Source organism: Dama dama, chromosome 4 (genome assembly GCF_033118175.1).
Source record: "Dama dama isolate Ldn47 chromosome 4, ASM3311817v1, whole genome shotgun sequence".
NCBI lineage: Eukaryota > Metazoa > Chordata > Mammalia > Artiodactyla > Cervidae > Dama > Dama dama.
This window is the reverse complement of record NC_083684.1, coordinates 66,893,875-66,918,689: the sequence shown is the minus strand read 5'-3', so window position 1 is coordinate 66,918,689 and position 24,815 is coordinate 66,893,875. Positions and strand designations below refer to the sequence as shown.

General features: G+C 43.3%; 1 protein-coding gene and 2 pseudogenes across 2 annotated transcripts; 2 read left to right on the top strand and 1 right to left on the bottom strand.

Annotated features, from left to right (window-relative positions):
- Window positions 1-1,080: 1,080 nt before the first annotated feature.
- On the bottom strand, window positions 1,081-19,476 carry LOC133054812 (zinc finger protein 665-like; annotated as a pseudogene).
- LOC133054822 (uncharacterized) lies at window positions 17,259-24,388 on the top strand. Of its 2 annotated transcripts, none has more exons than XR_009692512.1 (3): window positions 17,259-19,642; window positions 20,007-21,706; window positions 22,730-24,388. XR_009692512.1 is itself a non-coding variant. In XM_061140149.1 (3 exons), exons 2-3 carry the CDS (start codon window positions 19,445-19,447, stop codon window positions 20,523-20,525), a joined length of 717 nt encoding a protein of 238 aa, XP_060996132.1. In that variant the 5' UTR covers window positions 17,259-19,306; the 3' UTR covers window positions 20,526-24,388. The 2 variants fall into 2 exon arrangements, 1 of the variants encoding a protein (XP_060996132.1); XM_061140149.1 differs by having other exon boundaries at window positions 17,259-19,306; window positions 19,445-19,642; window positions 20,007-24,388.
- Window positions 20,914-24,388, top strand: LOC133055198 (endogenous retrovirus group PABLB member 1 Env polyprotein-like; annotated as a pseudogene).
- Window positions 24,389-24,815: the final 427 nt, after the last annotated feature.

Below are 24,815 nucleotides of genomic sequence, written 5' to 3'. Positions count from 1 at the left end.
AATTCCCAGAATAGTAGACAGAATAGATTAGTTGACAAATTTAGAAGATTTGCAGTTTTTAGTAAATCATCTGCAATCTGAAATGAGCAGTTATGGTCTAGCATTCAATTCTTTAAGTAAATGTGTACTAATACACACACTCACATGTTCCTTGTATTTCTCACTGCTAGTGTTTATACCTTCAGATATTTATTTATTATATTCAATGTATGCTATATTAATTATATAGCATATATACTTTCAGATATTTATATATTGCATTGCGTATGTCATAGCCATGAGAAAACAGTCCCTTTAAGCCTTACAAAAACATATGCTAAGAAACAGGGTTAGATTTTACAAATTTTAGTTCAGAATTTTACCATCATGACTTTTAACTATTCTTGTGAGAAATGTTAAATTTACATTTGCTTAAATGAGCCCATGAAAAGTCTTACTTAGCTCAATAGAAGAACAAAGGTCAACTGAAGCAGGTGAGTTCATGACTCTAGGTCCTGAGAGAATTCACAGCAAGCTCTGAGTGAGGTCAAGGACAGAAGTGAGCAGAGAAAGAGGCAGTAATTGGGGTTCAGGTTTTTATAAGAGGCCTGGGTGAAGTGCTGTGGGCTCCCCAGGCTGAGTGTGGATGGGTCCATTCAGACCAAAAGGACTAGGATTTTGGTGGCTCTGTGAGGGTGACATTGAAGGGGAGCCTGTGAATAGGCCCTGGGGTTCAGCAAGCCTGCTGGTCTCAAGCAAGGGGGTCTTCTGGTGCAAGTGCTCACAGGACTGGCTGGTGTGAGTTCAAGGACCTGCAGGCTGCCTGCTCCCCAGACAGATGCTGAGGCAGCAACAGCAGGGAGCAGTTCAGGGGAGCTCTCAACAGTACTCTGTATGATCCTTCTTATTAGAACCGTCACAATGTCCCTGCAGCTACGGAGAGGGGGAAAAGTACAATGGAGAAATGATGGGAAATACATGATCAAATGATTTGAAACTTAAGGGCAATAAGGAAACTAATTGTTACCAATATCACCCGTCTATGCTACTGAAGAGTTTCTCATTAGGTATTCTTTCCTACAACATCCAATTGCTAGGCTAACACTTCATTCATTACACACCAACATTTACATAAGAAACCATTCAGTTTTATTGATTAACATGTATGCTTATCACACAGAATAAAACCTTTTACACTCCGCTATGTAACTTTGGTTAAAAGACAGATTATAAACATAAACAATGATAATCTTTCCTCTGATACAATGATCTGAGAACTACGATTTCTATGCTTACAAAAGGGAGGCTAATCATTTAAGAAGACATACAATAATTACATGACTTTTCTGGGAAGTGTTTTCCGTACATTTCTAGGGTAGCAGAGATGTCTTTAATTGAAACATGTTAGCTGATATTCATGACTTCTGTTGATATTATAAAATTTATCAAGATTTTAGTGAACTGTCATTGTATTTTACTTTAAAAGCAAGTGATGTAACTATTGAAAATGGACATCTTACTTTAATCTGTGGAATTATTCCCTGAACACTTACATCATGGTGACTTACAGGGATGTGTGACATGAATGACAAACACCACCATTTAGATGTTCACTGTACATGTTACATTCCTGTGTCCTTAATCTTTTAATGGAGAAAAATGTAAATGTTTTCTTCCTAGATAGAAGGGCTTCTCTCATCTTTGAGGTACCAGCCATCAAAAACATAACTTTGCATGCACACTAGAAATGAAGTGTGGCATGGAGTAATTTGAGAATTCAGTTACATTCATTTTGGCTTTCAAATAATCACAAATCTTGTCAATATAAACAAACATACATAGCTAGTACCTGTACATGGCTAAACATCACCTCTTCATCTTGTGATCCATACTAACATATCAATTTTCTATCTATTTTAACTATGAATCACTATCTACAATATTTCTCCCTAAGAGGAACTTCAGAAAACAGGATTTATGAAATACTTTCTAGTATGCATTTCCTGATATTTATTTAGATTTGATTTTTTATAAATACTTTGCTACATTTTCTTTACATCATTCCATATCTTTCTTATATAAATAAGTCTTTTGTCTCCTGAATTGTATGTTCAGGACAAACCTCTTCCATGTCTTACTTCATGACTAGGGTTTCCCTCCAGGACATGCTCTCTGATGTCCAGTGAGGTGAGAGAGCTGATTAAAGCCTCTGCAGGTTTCCTTACATTTATGAGACTTCCTTCAGTATGAATTATCCGATGGTAAGTAAGACCAATGTGCTGGGTTAAAGTCTTTGTCACAATCTTTACATTTATAAGGCTTCTCTTCAGTATGAATTTGCTCGTGTTTAGTAAGAGTTGCATAGTGACTGAAAGCTTTTCCACATTCTTTATATTATTAAGGTTTCCCTCCAGTGTGAATTCTCTGATGGCGAGTAAGACCTGTGCGGCGCCTATAGCCTTTGCCACAACCCTTACATTTATAAGGTTTCTCTTCAGTATGTATTCGCTCGTGTTTAGTAAGAGTTGCATAGTGAATGAAAACTTTTCCACATTCTTTATATTATTAAGGTTTCTCTCCAGTGTGAATTCTCTGATGGCGAGTAAGACCTGTGCAGTGCCTAAAGCCTTTGCCACAATCCTTACATTTATAAGGCTTCTCGCCAGTATGAATTCGCTGGTGTTGAGTAAGAGTAGAGTGTTGACTAAAGTCTTTTCCACAGTTTTGACATTTATAAGGTTTCTCTCCAGTGTGAATTCTCTGATGGGACATAAGGCCTGAGTGCCGTCTAAAGTCTTTGTCACAATCCTTACATTTATAAGGCTTCTCTCCAGTATGAACTCTCTGGTGGGACATAACGCCTGAGTGCCGGCTAAAGCTTTTGCCACAATCCTTACATTTATAAGGCTTCTCTCCAGTATGAATTCGCTGGTGTTGAGTAAGATTTGAGTTTTTATTGAAGGCTTTTCCACATTCTTTACATTTATAAGGTTTCTCTCCAGTATGAATTAACTGATGTTGAGTAAAATCATAGCGCTGGCTAAAGGCTTTGTCACAATCCTTACATTTATAAGGCTTCTCTACAGTATGAATTCGCTCATGTTTAGTAAGAGTTGCATAGTGACTGAAAGCTTTTCCACATTCTTTATATTATTAAGGTTTCTCGCCAGTGTGAATTCTCTGATGACGATTAAGACTTGTGCGGTACCTAAAGCCTTTGCCACAATCCTTGCATTTATAAGGCTTCTCTCCAGTATGAATTCGCTGGTGTTGAGTAAGAGTAGAGTGTTGACTAAAGTCTTTTCCACAGTTTTGACATTTATAAGGTTTCTCTCCAGTGTGAATTCTCTGATGGCAAGTAAGACCTGAGTGCCAGCTAAAGCCTTTGCCACAATCCTTACATTTATAAGTCTTCTCTCCAGTATGACCTCTCTGATGGGATATAAGGCCTGAGCGCCGGCTAAAGCCTTTGCCACAATCCTTACATTTATAAGGCTTCTCTCCAGTATGAACTCTCTGATGGTACATAAGGCCTGAGCCCCGGCTAAAGTCTTTGCCACAATCCTTACATTTATAAGGTTTCTCTCCAGTATGAATTCGCTGGTGTTGTGTAAGAGTTGCGTACTGACTGAAAGCTTTTCCACATTCTTGACATTTATAAGGTTTCTCTCCAGTGTGAGTTCTCTGATGGCAAGTAAGACCTCCTCGTTGAATAAAGCCTTTGCCACAATCCTTACATTTATAAGGCTTCTCATCACTATGAATTTGCTGGTGTTTAATAAGAGTTGCGTATTGACTGAAAGCTTTAGCACATTTGTGCCATTTATAAGGTTTCTCTCCAGTGTGAATTCTCTGATGGCAAGTAAGACCTGAGTGCCGGCTAAAGCCTTTGCCACAATCCTTACATTTATAAGGCTTCTGGACAACATGGATTCGCTGATGTTGACTAAGTTTTGAACTCTGATTAAACGCTTTGTCACATTCTGTACATTTGAATGTATTCCATCCTGTATGAATTTCGCTATGTTTACATAGATTGAGTGCATTAGTAAAGACTTTCTCACATTTCTTACTCTTGCAGTTTTTCTGTGGATTTTGAATACTCTGCTGTGCAGTAAGTTCTGAAGACTGATTAGACACATTATATTCACTACAATTGTAAGTCTTCTCTCCAGTATGTGAACTCTTATTTAGTGAAAGACCTGATCCTCGATAAAAGATATTCCTACCTGTATTACTTTCAGAATCCTTGTCTGAAGATTGAGGTGCCTGGTGTTTCCTAAGATCAGAGTCTTGTCCAATGTTATATCCACTGTCATTGCATGAACAGTTTCTTGCTCCATCATAAATACTCTGGGAACTATTGGGGTTGGAGCTCCTACTTAAGGCCTGATTCGTGTTATTACACATGAAAAGTTGTTTTATATTAACCCTATCACGATATGTATCAAACAGTGATGGCTGAATTAAGTCTCTTCCATTATTATTAACATTACACATTTTGGATTGGAGAGAACCTTCCTGTTGGTGGAAGAATGACTCGCTGCTCACAGACCCCTCAAGTTGATTATATTGTGAGTTTTCCCCATCATTTGTAAACTTCTCCTTTTTAGACGTGGTTGAATGTATGTGTGATCGAAGTCTATGTTCAGAGTGGTCTGAACGAGCATTTGGAGTAGAGACTGGATGACCTTCCAGATTTTCCACATTTCCCCTCAGAGAACGTGTGTGTTTCAAAAACTGATGTGAGTCATTGCTTACAAAGATACACTGCGCGGCAGACGGTGATGACTGAAACGGGTGCTTTCCCCAATTTGACTCCCAGTGCTCATTTCTTCTGGCACTCATGTCCACAGTATGTGAAACGGTCTCAATTTCTTTATGTCCATATAAACATCCTCTCAGTCTGTCACATACCCTTGTATGTCCCCAGTCTTTGGTTAAATGTTCATTTCTGGGGGGAGCTCTTTCATATAGGTTTGCTTTTTGGATTGAATTTTCAAACCTTGGATTCTTTGACATCAAACCATGGGTGTTGTGAGAAGACACAGCTGAAAGATACCAAATAGAAGCTTTCTTATCTACTATTCTCAGTGAATATCCTTGAAGATTTAGAGAAAATGGGGACCTAAGGATCAAGGTACCAGAGGATTAGGCAGTTTGGAGTGCATCTCTCTCCACAAATTCATCAAGAATACATCAGAATTGGAAGAATTCTCACAGAGCCCCCTCTGAACACTAGCAAAGAACCTACACCACCTAAAACAATCAGAAAGATTCCTGCTGAGCCAGGTAGGACCAAAAAAGAAGAAGGAGAAGGAAGAGGAGAGGAACTGGGATGGGACCTGTAAGCTTGCAGGGATCTGAAGAGAGAAGAGGTGTCCACATCCGGGGGATCCCCTCACTGGGGGAGCCCAGTTTGGACAGAAGGAGAGCCTCATTCTCTGTGGAAGAGACCATGGCAACCCGCGTGTGGCAGAGGGGAGTGAGAGCTGCAGATGGGGTGCTGACCCCTGCCCTGCCCACCCAGCCTGAAAGGGTGTCCACCTCAAGGGTGTCCACCACTGCAGACAAGGGCTGGGTGCTGGAACGTGGGCTTTGGGGAGCGGACCCAGGCAGAGGACTGCGGTTGGCCATGAGGAGACATCCTGAGGGGACGGGAGGGAGGGAGGAGCTCGGCAAATGGGATGCTTGTGCAGGAAGCCTGCACCACCAAAGCGCAGAGAGCCATTGTTGAGTGAGGCCCAAAGGGAAGAACCCCACCACAGCCTCTCTCCCCCTGTGCTGGCCCCTCATCCATGGCAGTAGGGAGGACCACCACCCGGGTGGGCTCTATTGAGGCCCAGCCACGGCCTCCCACATGCCCCTCTTCCCCCATCAGCAGACCCCTGTGCCCTGGGGCAGCCTCTGGAGCAGACACCTGTGGGTGGGCCACATGCTCAGATGGAGCTGAAAGCACAGCTGAGCCCCAGGGTTAAGGAAGAAAAGCTGAGGTCTCTGCTCGCAGCTGCACTAACCATGCTTTTACACAAGCAACCGGCTTTGTCAGCTCAGCCCCTGCAGAGCATCTGAAGGACAAGGGGGACGCCCCCAGTCACAGCAGCTGTGGCTTTAGCAACTGTAGACTTTGTGGGCTCTGACACGAGGGGACGTGTCCAGGCCAGAGTCTGAGCTTCCGCCACAGCACCACAGCACCTGGGACCTAGGCCCTGAGTTCAGGGGATCTATGCTAGTGACCCGGGGAGAACAACATCTGAGACACCCCAGGCCCGTGCGCCGGCATACCCATGCGTGAGGTGGGGCCAAGATCAGGGCCAACCAGGGTCACACGAGACTCACCCAATAGGTGAAAGTGATGCACAGAGCACATCCCAAGGGGAACATCCCCAGAGCAGCAATCCTCAGGGGCTTCTCTCCCGGGGGTGTGCTCCAATCCCACCTGCCTCCACACAGATCAGGATCACAGCGAAGAAACAGATCTGGGGCCTCTGTTCCACCAACCAGGGTGCAGACCCACCACAGACAGGGCGGTGACAGCCACAGAGCGATGGGGAAGCGCCCCTCAATATCCAGGGCAGGCTTGGTTACAGCAATCAAGTGCCCATCAAGGGGATCAGGGCACAAACCTCAGGACCAAACTGAGCCCTAAAGGGCAGGCACAGGAAACAAGAGGAACTAGGACCCTGCAGCCTTCAGGACAGAGACCACACACACAGAAGACGTAATAAAACCAGGGGACAAGGAGTGTGGGGCAGAGGAAGGGGCAAAATAATAAGCTACAAGAACCAATAAATGAAGCAGAGACACGCAGTCTAATGATTACCTTTTGCCCTAAGTCGTCTTAAATGGAGACACCAAACATTTTCAGAAATACTAGGTGCCTTCAAATACTTTAACCCACTTCTTACCACTTGTGTTCTACTGGAACGCATTCTATTAGATGTTTGTATCTAACAATCATAAATGATATTGGCATACAACTAATTAGAACCTGAGGGGCATCAGAAACTGGTCACAAATGAGATAATAAAGTCTTAAGCAATTAAATAAGAAGTGAGATTTTAAAAAATATATTGGGATCACACAGAACTCTACTCCGTTACCTGTGGAGACCCAAATGGAAGGAAATCTAACAAAGAGTGGCTATTTATATGTATACTTTATTCTCTTTCTGTACAAGAGCACATGATTGTAAAGCAATAAGGATTTAAATCCAATAAGGATTTAAAGGACTTAAAAGGACTTTATAAGATCTAAAATGTTAATAGTTTGAAACAACCATTAGAAATATGGTGGGAAATGTCCTAAACTATTTTGCTGATTTATTTAACAAATCTTTGAGTTAATTGAATATATTAAAGTATTTTACCATTGAGGAACTGTGGCAAATACACTTCAGATATTTAAAATGACTTCACATAAAGAAATGTGAAACATTGGTGTAACTCAGAGATTTGCATTCTCTCATTTTATGGAAGTTTTGCTTTATACACAGAAATGTGTTTAAAATGTATAAGGTCATATTTGTAGCTTCTAGTGTTTTAGAAAATATAAATCAGAAAATAAATTCTGTCTCCAATATTCCTAGAGTATTTGTAGTTTGTTTACAATTCCACTCACACACTTCTTTCTAGAGGTAGAAACAAACTTTAAAAAGAGCATCTTATATTTACTGGTCAATGGGCAGTTTTCCTAGGGCCCCCAAGAAATGAAAGAGCAGCCAACTCATGCAAGTTGTTACAAGCAAAGAAGAGAATTTAAATTCTCACTGTGAATGAGAAAAGTAATCATGGACCTGAATTCATGAATGATTGAGAGGCAGAAGAAGCCAGGCAATGTCTGTCTATGACAGCAACAGAAATGAACCCAGAGTTCTCCAAAATCATTTCCACTGGAGCACGTCTTCCCAAGCCACAGGACAAAGGCTGACTTCCTCACTGCTCCTTGGACCTCTCACCTGAGTCATCAGCTCCATCCATTCACACCTACCTGAGTATGTGGCTGTTGTGTCCGTTCTCCTTACATCCCAGGGATTCTTCATTTGTTCCAGAAAGGTGACCAGGTCCGGCTTAGAGACCACAAGACCTGTTCATCAGAGAAAGGAATATTTGTTTTGCTATAGATTCATAAGTTTCCAACCCAATATGTATTTGGATGATAAGAGAACACACGGGTAAATGTTAATACAGCCTAGAGGATGATTTGCCCAAATACTTTATTGAAAGCACCCTTACAACACTAACAAATACATAAAAATTAGATCCTGACATTCTGGTCAAGTACTACAAGGCTAAAGTAAGTAGTGTAAATGTGATTTTAAGAGGAAGGTGTCACTATTTAATACCATGGAACTGATTCAATCACCACCACGCTAGAGTGAAGGAGGCAGATTACATCACGGAAGAAAAAGGTTAGAATCATACTGAATCACCATGAAGGCTTTCTTTCTAAACTCACAAATACCCATTTCCTGCTAGAAAGCAGGGATCTGAAGGTATTGGTGGAAGCAGAAAATTCCAGGACACGTTCTAGAAATGCAGGAACCAAACCCAGTGGTGGAAAAGAGATTCTGGAAGGCAGTTCTCCTCACCCAAGGAGGCCAGGTTCCCGTAGGTCTCTAACATCACATCCCTGTACAAGTCCCGCTGACCGAGGTCCAGGCATTCCCACTCCTCTTGAGTGAAGTCTATGGTCACATCCTGGAATGTCAGCCGCCCCTGAAATACAAAGTACAGATGCCATGTACTTTGGGGTCACAAAGAGTCAGACACAACTGAGATCACAAAGAGTCAGACAGGACTGATGACTGAATGACTGAACTGACTGACTGACTTCCTAACCTGACCCTAAACGAAAGCAGTAATTTCAGAGAACTGATTTTGATTTAGTGTAGTTTCTGGTATCACACAGTAACATTTTCTACCACATTTTTAACCCCAAGAAAAGAGGATATGATTCACAAGAAACTATTCTGATGTGGAAGACAAATTATAATGTATTCAGATCAACACTGGCATATTTATTTTTGAGTGTTGTACTCGTGTGACCCAGGATAGTCTACCAAAAACCAGGAAACATTTTTAAAAAGCAGATTCTGATCCAAGAGTTCCGGAGTGGAGAAATTGTGCCACATTTTTACCAAGCTTATTTGAACTAGTAATATTGCAAATTCTGCTCCACAAATGACCATTCTGAACAGCAATGAAGGAGAATAGTAGGGAAGAATTCATACTTAAGTCTGAACTTTAACTCTTTTACAGATTTTACAGGTCTTATAGGATAGTAACCTTGCAGCAAGAATCATTTTAACTATTTAGTATATACTGTATATCTTTCTGACAGTTTTTACAGAATCTTGAATGTGCAAGAGAAATAATAGCTCCTCGGTCCATAGGATTGTCCAGGAAAGAATACTAGAATAGGTACCTATTCCCTTCTTCTGAAAATCTTAGAAAAATAGAAAAAAGCGATCAAATCATGTTAACAGGTTTGTGGACAGACACATAAACTAAAATGGGACTATATACTTATTAATAGTTAATAGGAAAAAAGTTGTCATGTCAATAAAATAAAATTTTTTAACTTATTAAAAATGTACATAAATATATGAGGATGATATTATTTTATTTCTTTAAATAAACTAGAATACAGATATACAGAATGATGTAACATAAAGTAAAGCTCTGGTTCTTAATTTTTCAATTTCCTGAAAATCTATATCATTTCCAAAGAGCTATAGTTCACATTTTAATATAGTTGAACATAGATTAACACTAATAAGATTCTTATAGACATTTTGGAAAATACAAAAATGTGATGAGACTCTGTGATGTGAGCATGGAGTGTACCTGGAAATGATCAGACCTGGGCTGGGGTGACAAAATCCCCCAAACCCAGCATCTCTACTAAACACAGTCATCTTCCAAAGCAAAGAGAAACTTAAGAGCATATGGGATTCCCCCATTAACTGTGATAGTTTAGGCACATCCCTCACTTTTTTTCCCCAAGAGAGTTGTTAAAGACAAAAGGAAAATACATGAGCTGCGTTGCATGGGAATCTCACAGAAGTACCTAAACCAGTGACCATCAGAGTCATGGGGTTAGAAGTACATGGAAGAATGCATTACCACTGCATGGGTATTTTGGCAATATTATGGAAACTGTGATGTGAATCTATCGCTAAAAAATGTTAGTTTTAAGCAAATTTCACTTCATATATACCTCTTGTGTCATGTAGCCTAATACCACATTTAATTAGTAAGTCTTTCTTATCGACACAGAGGAAGAGGATAGTCTTCAACTACATTTTTTATTTTTGAATAAAATCTGGACCACTGAGTCCATTCTATTTCCAAGGGCATTGCCTTTTGCTCCTGTTCTAAAGACCTGAAGTTGCATCCAGATATAAACTCATCATGGCATTTCCCCTACTTCCCTAGGATCCCAACACAGAACAGCATTCCACTGGGAATCCCTTATACCAGTGCCTCCCCGTGTTGGTCTTTCACAAAGGGAATATGTTCAACATTGAAACTGACGGAACAATGTTGAGAATTCATCATGCTCTATAGAAAGCCAGGATACATACATTGGATAACAGGCTCTGGGACATAAGGAAGAAACAGTCTAAAGAGCCAGTCTCCTCTAACACAAGAAAAACTGGAAAAAAAAATAAGCAGTTGGCAACAAACACCCTAGGTAGAAAACTTAGAAGCAGAGAACTGAAGGTTTGCAGATGTTCAGACCAGGCATTTCAGGAGGAAAAGCAGACACAGCCCCAGACCCGGGACAGGACACTTACCTGAGAAGCTGCCATTTCCTCTTCTTCTTCCTCCAGCTCTGCGTCTCCTCTGGGGATTTTTATCAAAAACTCACATCTGGGCGTTAAGTAGATAACTTTAAAGGCATCCACACAACTCTTGAATCTGCAACTGCTGCAATGATCGAGAAGAAATAGTTTTCTTGTTTCCCTTTGCCGTTTTCAGAGCTCCTTTGTTACTTTCTTCTTCCTGGTCTGCAGCGGATAATCCAGACTAACCTGATATGCTAATCACATCCTGCGTTTGCTGTTCACCTTTCCTGCATTCTCTATGCAGACCACCCCTGCGAGTTCTCCTCCTTTCTTTCTGCCTTACAGAGTGCAGGCCACAGTACAGTTCCCAAGACAGAACAGACAGAACTACCAGGTTACCTGACCCAGCCTGTGAGGGTTTTTGAAACAATGAAAGAGGGAGATCCAGGTCCAAGATCCAAGAGCTGCAGCCTCACACTCGGCACCCCTGTGACCTCAGGAAGGGAGCATTTAGGGCGGGAACTTCTGCAAACAAAGAATGTCAGCTTGATTGGTTGGGGAGGGGCTCCTTCTAAGATGGGTGTGGACCTCCAAGACCTGGTATCTGTACCCTTGAACTATTTATTGTCAAATTCACACTGAAATGCAAGAAAGAACAGGAAACCACTAATCCATTCAGTTCAGTTCGGTTTAGTCACTCAGTCATGTCCGACTCTTTGCCACCCCATAAACCGCAACACACCAGGCTTCCCAGTCCATCAACAACTCCCGGAGTCCACCAAAATCCATGTCCATTGAGTCAGTGATTCCATCCAACCATCTCATCCTCTGTCGTCCCCTTCTCCTCCTGCCCTCAATCTTTCCCAGCATAAGGGCATTTTCCCAATGAGTTAGCTCTTCACATCAGGTGGCCAGAGTATTGGAGTTTCAGCTTCAACATCAGTCCTTCCAATGAACACCCAGGACTGATATCCTTTACGATAGACTGGCTGGATATTCTTGAAGTCCAAGGGACTCTCAAGAGTCTTCTCCAACACCACAGTTCAAAAGCATCAATTTGAAGTAGGAATTCATAGGGCCTGGACTCCATCTCGGGCCTGTCCGGGCTGATCGTGCTCGGCCACCTCTCCAGTGGACTCTGAACTCTCTGCTTAGTGCCTGTGGGAACGACAATGGAAGGATAAGACCCCCTCCGGGCAGGGGAACCTTGAAGATCATATCCAGGTTACTCATCACCTAAGAGAAAACAGACACTAATCACCCCTGCCTCCGGACAGTATCTATCAGAATGTAAGCACAGGCTTATTGGTTATTAACTGGTTGGAATGTAACCGCAGGCTTATTGATTATTAACTGTTTGAACACATAACACATGAATGATGGGGTTATTGCGACTGTATTTACCCTTCAATTGTAAGCATCAAGGGATTGGGGTGGTGGGTTTGTACACATACACATGGGGTATAAAAGATTTTCACAAATGCTGGTCGGGGTCCTTGGCTAAGAGGAGACTCTGCCTTGGGCCCGCTGGTGTAATAAACTGCACTCCACTATCTGTATTGTCCTTCTGAGTGAGTTTGTTTCCCGGAAAACGAGGCTATAACATTTGGTGCATTGGCTGGGAAACTCCTCACTTTGAGGAGACTGGTCTCATTTGAGGCCACCCCGAGGCTTTGTAACTTGAATCTCCTAGAAGGGGGAAGGCGCCTCGCCCCTCTGGAAGGATTCTGCTTCTCAACGCCCGAACCTTTCACGTTAGCAGGTAGTGGATGGCAGCAGGGGAACTGAGCGCTCAGGTGAGGAGGGACCCACCCAGCAGGGTGGAAGAGGGGTCTGATCACCCTCCTGGGAGGGACTAGAAGGAGCGGGGACCCACAGGAGCCTGGAATAGGCAGGCGGCGACTGCTTGGTACACAGGTCGGCGAGCGTGCTTGGGTTTAGGACGGAAATTTGTGAAGGTCATTTAGGAGGTGTGTCCACACTGTCTCGGGGAAAGTTATTACCAAGTGATCGCCAGGGGATTTTTAGGATAGGGAACTGGTCCTTGTATGCTCATATTCTGCCCTCCCCCAGGAGGTGTCCTGTCTGCTGTGAAATTCTTGACCCCCTCGGAATTGTTAGGCAAGAAGGAGGGGGATACAGAAGTGAGTATGAATTGGCTTTTCCAGAGATGGCCTGGGACATGGGATATTTAACCCATCTGTGTTTTCATCTGCACCTGATCAAGCCCACCAAGGCAAATGGACTTTAAGGGAGAAACTGTCTTGGACCATGTGATGTTCTGGTTCGGCTGTGCTGCCCGGCGGGTGAAGACACGCTGATCCCCCTTCTCCCTCTGGGATCTGGCAGGTAAGGCTCTTCTCACACCAGTTAGGAAGGAGGCAGAATGGCAGTTTAAGTGTCACTGAGTGGAAATATCAGAAGTACATAGGGTACTGAGAACTTCGTAGACAGAACGAAAAGGAAAAGTACAAGAAGGTCCGAGAAGGTAAGCAAGATGGGGGGGAAGTGAATCTAAGGCAACTGTATTGGAGTGCATGATTAAAAATATAAAGAAGGTATTAGGAGGAGACTATGGGGTGAAGATGAAGCCTAACCACCTCCACATACTCTGTGGTCGAAAGGCCCTCTATGGGAGAAGGATGATCACCAGAGAACACCATGAACTCAAAAATAGTGGAAGCAGTCTATACAGTAGTAACAGGAGAGCCAGGACACCTGGATCAATCTCCATCTATTGGATCAATCTCCATGGCTAGGGTTAACTTGAGACCCTCCTACTTGGGCAAGGTCTGTATCCAGAAGGGAAAGGGAAAATGATTAATGGCAGAAAAATTGACTGATGATAAAAAAGGAAATTCTACAGGATTTGGACGGGGATGACCTGCCCCCTCCCCCATACTGGATAATGACAGGCCTGCTTCTGTTGTACCCGGATTGCGGAATTCCCCCAAACACGATAGGAGACGCGGATCGATGCAAAAGCAGTGAGGAGCTTTATTACAAGCTCGAGCAGGGACTCTCTTCACACAATGGTGAAGGAGCCCCGAGTGAAAGCGGCGAGTCGTTTTTATCCTGTCTAGCAGGGACGGCGGGAAGGGAAGCTTAGGGGCATTGGCTAATTCCTACGGTGCGCGGGAAGGAAAACTTAGGGGGATCTCAGCCGGGGAAGCGGGAAGTCTTGGTGGGATGGGGGCGGGGTGAGGGGCTTCTCCCGCCCTTCTAGCTTGCCTAGGGGTGGAGGGTAACTCGCCTCCTTCTGATTGGTTGGTTTGACGAAGTTTTTCTCTCTTCTTCTCGTGAGGGGTTCTCGCTCAGAATTGTAATGCTATCTAAAATGGAGTTGTTTTAAATTTTTCTTTCACATTTCCCCCTCTTCTAGTTCCTATGGAAGACCCAATCATGGGTGTTCTACAGATTCAACTATATCATCTATGGAGACAGTCGAATATTGAGTTCTGAGTAACATTAGGTGAACGGACAGGCAGTGTGTTTTTCTTAATAACTCTCTCTTGAAAGACTTCATACTCAAGATGCTTTTTGAGAATTGGGGCGGAATTCTGTTTCTTCTGTAATTTCTTCCTGCTGTGCCTGGGCGTAGGCCTGCCTAGCAGAGCAGAAGTCTCTCTCTACCTGATCTAAGTTGGGGTGTTTTATATCTGAAACCAGCTTTTACTTTTATAATAACAGCAACTTAGTTTGAAACTGTTGGCGCCGCTCAGAGATAAAGTAGACAGGGGCCAAACAGGAGACCTAACAGGATGGTCATCACTGGTCCCCAGAAACAGGAGGCACCGCTGGGATGATTGGCTGGTGGTCAAGCAACAGAGCTGTGTTCTAGGAATCTTGTGTTTAGTCTGAAGTTACCATCTTTCACCTGGGTGGGCTCCAGTTCTGTAGAACTCAAAGACATTGTTATACATATTTCTTTGAGTAGGAACCAGGACCGTCTCAAGGCTGTACCACCATTTGATTGTTTCCCCTCTGTTTCTGTATTTTTTTTCCTTTCTTGATTAGCAATTGTTTGAATCTACCCTTTGGAACTCAGGGAAGGTGAAGGAGGCTGAATAAAGCCTATATTTTACAGTACAGCAGATCTGTACTCCAGAGTTGCCACCCCACAGAGTCCTGCTCAGTTTTAATTTAGGGAACAGGGCAACTATGACTGAGATAGTTGTCAAAATGGGGCATAGGACTGCCTCAGATTGGAGAAGAGACACTGAATTGGGAGTATTTCTGAGTTTTAAGTCTTAGACCTGAGCCTTGTATGATTAAAATCTCAATCCCTTGTTCTGCCATTTTGTTGTAACATACCCAGTTAGTAGTAGCTGGAGAAGGGATAACTGGAGTTTTAATAGACAAAATAAATTTTTTTTTTTTTTTTTTAGAAGAATAGGCCTGAAACCCAGTCTGGACCTGGCACTTCGGGGAGACTTTTAGCCAGGTGGCCAGTTGCTTAGTTTTATAAAAAGTAAGGTAGAAGTTACTAGCTTCTAGCAGACATTGTTTTGAGAATGGTGGCATTTAAGCCTGACACGACTCAGAAAACTCAAGTGTTTAGCAATACAATGTCTAATATGAAATTACACTCATAGTAACACCTGGTTATTTCCCAGGATGTCTGAACCATCACTGAGTACTCTATTTTGACTTTTAATTGTAAAATTTTTTTAATAGCCAAAGCAGATGGCACCATTAATGATGTCAGTGTTTCTCTAGGTATGAGAAGATGCAAGAATTGGGACTCATAAAATCTCTTGAAAAGATCTAACTATCTGAAGGCTTGTTCTGCCAGTTTTTTCCAGAGCACTGAGTGTCTCATTCTTGATCTTCACCCTGAACTCCTTTCAGGGCCATTGAAAGTCAGCAGTTGCAGTGGCCATGATATCATCGCTGTAGATGTAGATGGCAAGTGTCAATCTTCAGTTGGCAAAGCCCCTTTTTGTTCATAAACTTGACCACGACTTTGAGGGGGGCATTTCATGACCATTTTATCCCATGGTGCTGAGAATATCTATTCTCAGGTTTCGCAAAGATTTTGTTGACCGGCCACTCAATGTGCTGTTACTGGACTAGGCCATAAAACAGTACCTAAAATTCTCTGGACCACCTGTCTTACTAGCCTCTTGGTCCAGGAAAACATTCCCTCTTGTTGTTTTTTCTCATATCTAGAGTTACACTGCCATGATTATTGATCTCATAGGGAACTATATATTATGTTATCAGAGGCCTCAGTCATGCATTTGGCACTGTAAGAAATGGCAATTTTGTAAAACAGGTGGAATACAAAGAACACAGCCAGCAAGGCTAGTGAAGTCACGAGGAAGACGTACGAGCTTCTATTAGATGTAGCCCCGTCATCTCAGGTCGTCTGACTTAGTCTCCTCTGTACGGACCTTTATCTTTCAGAGAAATTATACATTAGCACCACCATCTATAAGGCACACAGCCCAGTTTTCTAGTGTTACTAGACTGATTATTTTTAGTATGATTTAATTGTTTTTAACACAGAGGAGACTTTAAACCTAAATTACCATAGCCTGGTGTTATCTATATAAATTTATCTTATAATTGTGGGAGATTTTTTCTTTTGCTTAAACTTTTTTTTTTTTTTTTTTCCTCTGATTGAGCTTGAGGAATAGAAAAAGGCTCAAATTTATGGCCAGAGTCAGAGTAGGCATTATTAATTGGCCTGGTGAGGGGATCTCATCTAGTAATATCACAGTGACCTGAATATGACTATAATTTTTTCAAGTAAATTTTTTCAGGGCCAACCATTTAAAGTCTTGTAGTAGAGAAATTTACCAAAGTAACCCAGAACTAGATACAGGTGATTGGCCACAAACCCAACAATTGGATTGATTTTTAAAACTGGCATAGAATCAGGCCTATGATAGAAAAGCATTTGATTTATACACAAAGGTCTAAGAAGTCAAGAGAACACTATAAATGATCACACGAATCAGGTCCAGCATCTTGGACAAGCTGTCCACCTCTGATGTCGTTGTCTTTTCCTCCTGGTGTACTGTAGTATTTCCTGTTTGAGCATCATTTTGAGGTGAGATCAGGTCAGCTGTCTTTCCTATAGGCCAATCCAGTGTAGGGGCCTCTGGAAGTGGGAATTAATCTAAGAGTTAATTTCTCTTTAGTTTTATTGTGCATGAGCTAATTAAGAGTACCTGATAAAAAGTCCTTTTAGCCAGGTTGGAGACAGTCTCTTAAATTGTCTTTTTTCAGTCCTGGTTGCAGGTCATGAGGCATATGATCTTCATCCAAAGATAGATTACTGAGATAAGCTTCAGAAACAAACTTTTACTTTAATATCACATAACAGAATTGATCATAGACTTTTTATTTTGCTGAAACACTTGTAGGATCTCAGACTGAACTTTTAATATAAAACAGGGCTGGGAAACTCACACCAAAGGCTTATCACAGATTTTGCCTAACAAATCTAGGTGAACTCTTTTTTTTCTTTTTTTTAATTTAACCAACCAAATAAACAGTTTAATATCTCTCTTTGGGATGTTTCAGGGGCCCTCTGAAACACCCCAAAGCTAGCTAGATGTCAAGGGAAATTTAAAAGAATTCAATTCAGGAAGTTTTATCAAAAAGATTAATTAAAAGCTTTACCTAATTGGCTCTAACCAGTTTTTTATGACTGTGTCATTTTTAACAAAATCTATTTATTTAACTAATTGTAATCTAATTTTAGAAAATCCTGATCATGCATAACTCTTTTTAGTATTTTTTAACACTTTTTTTTTTTTTTTTTTTTTACTGAAAGGATACTTCTTGCTTTCTTTTACCAACCAAGAGCTAACTTTTATATTAGCATTTTATAGATTGGTGAGCATAAATACCAGTGATAATTTTTAAAACCCTTGTTTTCTTAAAACATTTTAGGATGGCATCAAACGTTATTCATTTATAGTCTCAAATCTCTTTAGTTTTTCTGTAAAAGGAAATCAGTGTTTAGTAGTAAATGTTTCAAAATCTTATTTCATTTGGAAATGACCTAATTATTTAATAGACTTCCAATACTTAGTTTAGCACAACCCTTAGAAATTCAAGTTACGCCAATCTGGGGAGACTGTTGTAGACAGATATTCTTAAAGAATAATTATTTTTAATAGAGTTTATATAGAAACTCATACCTCATTTACATTTTCTACAAGTTTTTTTTTTTACTCAAGGTAATTTTGTCGACAAACTTGTAACAGGTATAATATTTAACTTATATTAAACCTAGGTACAATGGAAATATTTCACTTGATGTTAATTACTCTCAGACATGTCTGTATTAGATAGGGCAACAAACAAACAAACATTAATATCAGGTATTTAATACTGAATATTTCTCAGTTCACCTGAACCTGGAATTTATTGTTTAATTTAGAATTATTAGATTTGTAAGCTCTTACCCCCCCTTTTTTAAGCCAATTAAATAGAGCTCATTTACAAATTAACCTAAAAATATTTTTCAGAGACAAAGACATACCAAAACATATTTAGACAGACACAGTGCAAGATCTATCTTCATTTTCTAAGTTTGGTCATAAATTAGATATTACAATATAAAATTTAAACAAATAACATTTTTAAAGGCTTTTTTTCTTTCTTTCTTTTTTTTTTTTTCTCTCAGTCTCAGATGGTCTAAATAAGTGTTCTTGAGAGCCCTGGTCTCAAGGCACAGGGAAAGAAAATCAAGTTTTAACAAAATGGCGGCAGGTCTAAATGTTGGTCAGACAAAGCAAAATAGCCGTCACAAATCACAGCACAGAACAGAGTTAAAACACACATATAAACCTGGAAGTCTTCATCAGACACTCCCTTAAATACAAGAATACAGTCTCTCAGAAAACCTTCTATAGAGACGCAAAACTTCAGATGTCTTCAAAGATTTTAAAAGGAGGAAAAAAAGCCAGGTTGAAAGAAGAAGGAGGAGGAGGCGGGAAAGAGGGGCAAAAGGGGTGGACTTACAGACGTCTCCTGCCACCTCCAGACACCCAGGCATTGCGGGACTTTTCCCTGGGCTTCCAGAGAAGGGAGGACTGGAACTCGGCCCTGCCAGAAACCAGATCAGAAAATTCGAGTTCTCTGCCCAGAGGAGGTGATCAGTCTCCAACCCTCAGCTCAAGCTGAGGCCCTTCGACCAGATTCCTGCGTCCAGGACCGGGGGACTAGAAAAACGGGAAGGATAGGACGGCTAAGGAGAGGACAGAGAGAGGGAAGGGGAGAGAGGTTAATGAAGTCTCTTGTTCCTTACCGGTCGGGGCACTCTGGCCAGTTGTCCGCGTCAGGAGGAGACCAGGGACAAAAGGGTCCCATTTGCGGCCGCTGGGTCTGGTCCGTTGGCAGACAAGCTGGCCCCTGAGTACTCTGGCCCCTGAATCCAGTTACTAAGGTAAGCGGAGAGCATCTGGATTGGGCCTGTCCCCTCGTCAGTCAGTCACACAATGAACAAACAAGACCACACTCCAGACAAACAACAGAGCGCGCAATCCCGAGAAAGTACAGAGTGTGTCCGCGCAGGTATGTACATACACGGGACGACAGAGTGGGAGTGGAGGACGGCCCCTCCGGCCCCCTGCTGGAGACCACTGTCGGCGCGCCCGCCTGGGTTTAATTTCCAGCTACAGACAGACACAGATTGGGCCCCCTTTGACACAGATGCACCTGCTGTTATTGCTTACCGGCCGTTCGTCCTCCGAAGCGCGGGTCCTGAAGGGCTCGGGGGATCCCGGACGAGCCCCCATATGTTGTACCCGGATTGCGGAATTCCCCCAAACACGACAGGAGCCGCGGATCGATGCAAAAGCAGTGAGGAGCTTTATTACAAGCTGGAGCAGGGATCCTCTTCACACAATGGTGAAGGAGCCCCGAGAGAAAGCGGCGAGTCGTTTTTATCCTGTCTAGCAGGGACGGCGGGAAGGGAAGCTTAGGGGGATTGGCTAATTCATACGGGGCGCGGTAGGGAAAACTTAGGGGGATCGGCTAGTTTATACTGTGCAGCCGGGGAAGCAGGAAGTCTTGGTGGGATGGGGGCGGGGTGAGGGGCTTCTCCCGCCCTGCTAGATTGCCTAGGGGTGGAGGGTAACTCGTGTCCTTCTGATTGGTTGGATTGACGAAGTTTTTTTCTCTTCTTCTCGGGAGGGGTTCTCGCTCAGAATTGTAATGCTATCTAAAATGGAGTTGTTTTAAATTTTTCTTTCACACTTCACCGGGACCGGAGGCCGCCTTAATGCCCGATCCAGGGCCGGGTGAAGTTCCTGCAGCAGCCGCTGCTCTGCCGCCAGCTCTCCCGGAGGTCCTAGAGCCGCCGTTTTTGCAGGCTCCGATCCCGGTGACAGAAGCCTCTGGCCAACACTGCCAGGATCCGGCTCCAACCGAACCGTCCAAGCTATACCCGCCTCTCCCGGTGAGGACTGACCAGAAGGGGAGGGAGACGTTGGAATTAAGCAGAGACCGCGCTCTGCCAGAGAGCCGGAGGGAACCAAAGAGAACAGACAAGAGACTTACAGTGCAAGCTGCTGCTCTGGGAAAGTCTGTCTCCGGCCCTCCAGAAAACCTCACCTGCCCCAGGGACAGGACAGTCCTTCAGCCGGTCCCAAGGGAGGCCCCGGTCCCCGTTACGGCCAAACCAGTGTGCCCGGTGCAAGCTTTTGGCCACTGGAAGAATGAATGCCCTAAGGCAAGGAAGGAAGAGGAAGTTCCTGCAGTTGTGGGGCTTGCTGACTTGGAAATTAACTAGGGCTGCCAGGGCTCAGAGATATCAGGTCCCCGAGAGCCCATGGTAACCTTAAAAGTGGGGGACCAAAACATTGACTTCATAGTGGATACAGGAGCAGAACTGTCGGTAGTAACAAAACCTGTGGCACCTCTGTCCAAAAATACTACCGCTGTAACTGGGATATCGGGAGAAGAGATGATTAAATCATTTTGCCAGCCCAGAAAATGTCAGATGGGGGCGCACCAAGTGATTCATGAATTCCTCTACATTCCTGAGTGCCCAGTACCCCTGTTGGGAAGAGACTTGCTCTCCAAACTAGGAGCACAAGTGACTTTCTCCCCTGAGGAGAGGCCCACCTTCTGGATGGACTCTATGACTTATTTGCCCTCTCTCTCAGTACCACCCCAAGATGGGTGGAGGTTGCATGAGCCTCCGAAGAAAGAACCGGGTAGGCTGGAAGAGCATGAGAGAGAGTTATCTCAATTATTCCCTGAGGTCTGGGTGGAAGACAACACCCCCTCCCCCCAGGCTGGCTAAACATCACGCCCCAGTGATAATAGAACTCAAACCAGGCACCATCCCGCTTAGAAAGTGCCAGCACTCGCTATGGATAGAGGCCTGAGCCGGCATACTGCCCCACATCAACAGATTGAAACAAGCAGGCATTCTAGTAGAGTGCCAGTCAGCTTGGAATTCGCCAATCCTGCCAGTCCAAAGGGAAGGAGGACAGGACCATAGGCCAGTACAAGATCTCAGGCTAGTCAACCAGGCTACTGTGACTTTACACCTCACTGTTCCAAACCCCTATACCTTACTTAGCCTCCTCCCACCGAGGACTAAAGTTTACAGTTGCCTCGATCTCAAGGATGCCTTCTTCTGCATATGCCTCAACCAGCGCCACAGTCCATTTTTGCCTTGGAATGGGAAGATCCAGTCGGGAACACCAAACAACAGCTCATCTGGACTCCCCCACAAGGGTTTAAAAAACTTCCCAGCCATCTTTGGGGAAGCCTTGGCTTCTGACCTGGACTCATTCCATCCAGAAGAGTATGGATGTAGGCTCCTACAATACGGGGATGACCTGCTGCTGGCTGCCTGAGACCAAGGAAAAATGCTGGAAAGGGACAAATGCATTGCTCCAGCTGTTGATGGAAGCAGGTTACTGGGTGTCAAAGAAGAAGGCACAGATCTACAAAGAGGAGGTAAGGTATCTAGGTTTTCTTTTAAAGAAGGGCTCAAGGTTCCAGACCCTAATTGGGTCCTATATACTGATGGCACTAGCCTGATAAAACAAGGACAACGGCTGTCAGGTTAGCCAGAGCGGAAGGGGCCATCAAGACTGAAAAGAGAGGGTGGGAATTGCCAAGTGGCAAATTATTGGTACTGGAGGAGCTGGCACACACTCTGGTAAGCCAGACACACCAAGCGACCCACCTAGGCCATGCTGCCTGCTCACGGGTTAATGCTGCCTCCCGGGGATTCAGACAAAATCCTCCAGGTATTCAGCTGAAAGGCACGCTGCCCCTTGACCACCTGGGAGTGGACTTCACTGAAATGAAACCTCACCGACACTACCATTATCTGCTGGTCATGGTATGTACGTTCCCAAGATGGGTAAAAGCTTTTCCTACCTGGACTGAAAGAACATCAGAAGTAGCACGGTGCCTGCTTAGGGAAATAGTTCCCAGATTTGGATTTCCTACCAGCATTGGATCAGGCAATGGCCTGGCTTTTGTAACTGAGTTAGTACAACAAATAAGCAAAACTTTAAACATCCAGTGGAAACTGCACACTGCATATAGGCCCAGAGTTCTGAGATGGTGGAATGAGCCAACCGGACACTTAGAGACTCTCCAAGTGGATCATAGAGACTGACTGCTCCTGGGTGGACTTGCTTCTGATGGCTCTGCTCAGACTCAGGATGACCCCACAGTCCCAAGGCTATTCTCCATACGAAATTGTGTATGGGAGGCCTCCTCCCATAATAAAACAGGTGTCGACAAATTTGCCTCAGGTAAGGGGGGATAGGATTTCACAGCAGATGGAACTGGGTAAGGTAATAAATCGGGTAACTAAGTTTGTACAAGCAAGGGTGCCGTTCCCCCTCGGGGAATAGAGTCATGAGTTCACACTTGGTGACCAAGTATGGGTCAAAGATTGGAAACATGATTTGCTAGCCCTTTGTTGAAAGGGCCCTTATGTTATTCTAACTACCCCTACTGCAGTTAAAGTTGCAGGTATTGTCCCTTGATCCATCATACGAGGGTGAAGAGAGCATACCACGCAGACCCAGAAAACGCTGAGTGGACTGCACAGAGGGACCACATTGATCCTCAAGAGACTAAGACCATCCTTAAGAAGAAGGAAAAGAAGATCCCAGACGAGCCCCTTCAGGATGAAGCCGCACAATCAACTCCTGCTGCTTGGCCTCATCAACGTGATTTTGAATTTAACTTCTGTCAACTCAGGACAACGTTTTCACCTCATGGGCACATTCCTACACGGACTTCCACAACACGTACAACTTCTGGGTATGTAGGACTATGCCTCTGTCTGTGAAGGATGGACTTCCTTGGTGGGTGTCACCGCTCCGCCAAGCAGATTTTAAACCTCTCTGCTCTTTTCTGGGATGACAAAGAGACTTTCCTCTCTCTTGTCAATCATAACCTCTCCTTGCTCTCTTGGTGTAAGACCTACAGTCAATAGACTCGGGTCATGGGGTTACATTTGATATAAATGCCAGTGTAACAAAAGCCTAACCTACAACAAGCCCCAGTAAATCGACCTTATTTACATGCTAGGTGGACAAGATCTGTGTTTCAATGGTATGAGTATATTGCTGCCTTTTTCGTGCCCTCTGTAGGGACAACAAATATATTATGATTAAAGTAGAGGCCTTGACTAATTTCACAAACAGGCCCTCCTAGATAGAACAGAAGCCATCCAAGCCTTAAATGAAGAGCAAATCTAAATGAGAAAAGCAGTAATTCATAATAAAATGGCTTTGGGCATACTCACAGCTGCTCAAGGAGGGACCTGTGCTATAATTAAGGTTGAATGTTGTGTATACATTCCTGACTTATCTGACAATGTATCGACTACTTTAGATGACATGAAAAACCAGGTAAAAGCAATGTCAAATGAGAACATTCCTTTCTGGACTTTGGTCCTATCTTGGGTGAAGAGCAATTGGTGGAAAACTGTATTTACCACTGTTATAGCTGCCTTGATAGTTCTGCTTTGTGGACCCTGAATTTTACAATGTATTATGAACTTTGTAACCCGAAGGTTGATGTCATTCTCCCTAATTGGCAGTTGGAGAGGCAGGGTGCAATATATCCCTATGAATGATGCTCATAATATGAGTTAAGAGCACCAAGAGGTGGGAATGAAGAAGGAATTCATAGGGCCTGGACTCCATCTCAGGCCTGTCTGTGCTGATCGTGCTAGGCCGCCTCTCCAGTGGACCCTGAACTCTCTGCTTAGTGACTGTGGGAACGACAATGGAAGGATAAGACCCCCTCCAGACAGGGGAACCTTGAAGATCACATCCAGGTTACTCATCACCTAAGAGAAAACAGGCACTAATCACCCCTGCCTCCAGACAGTATGTATCAGAATGTAAGTACAGGCTTATTGGTTATTAACTGGTTGGAATGTAACCACGGGCTTATTGATTATTAACTGTTTGAACACATAACACATGAATGATGGGGTTATTGTGATTGTATTTACCCTTCCTTTGTAAGCATCAAGGGATTGGGGTGGTGGGTTTGGAGAAGTACACATGGGGTACAAAAGATTTTCACAAATGCTGGTTGGGGTCCTTGGCTAAGAGGAGACTCTGCCTTGGGCCCACTGGTGTAATAAACTGCAATCCACTATCTGTATTGTCCTTCTGAGTGAGTTTGTTTCCCAGAAAGCATGGCTATAACAAATTCTTTGGTGCTCAGCTTTCTTTATTGTCCAACTCTCACATCCATACATGACCACTGGAAAAACCATAGCCTTGACTGGATGGACCTTTGCTGGCAAAGTAATGTCTCTGCTTTTTAATATGCTGCCTAGGTTGGTCATAACTTTCCTTCCAAGGAGCAAGCGTCTTTTAGTTTCATGGCTGCAATCACTATCTGCAGTGATTTTGGAGCCCCCAAAAATAAAGTCAGCCACTGTTTCCACCGTTTCCCCATCTATGTGGCATGATGTGATGCGACTAGAGGCAATGATCTGAGTTTTCTGATTGTTGAGCTTTAAGCCAACTTTTTCACTCTCCTCTTTCATTTTCATCAAGACCATTCAGGTATTACCTAA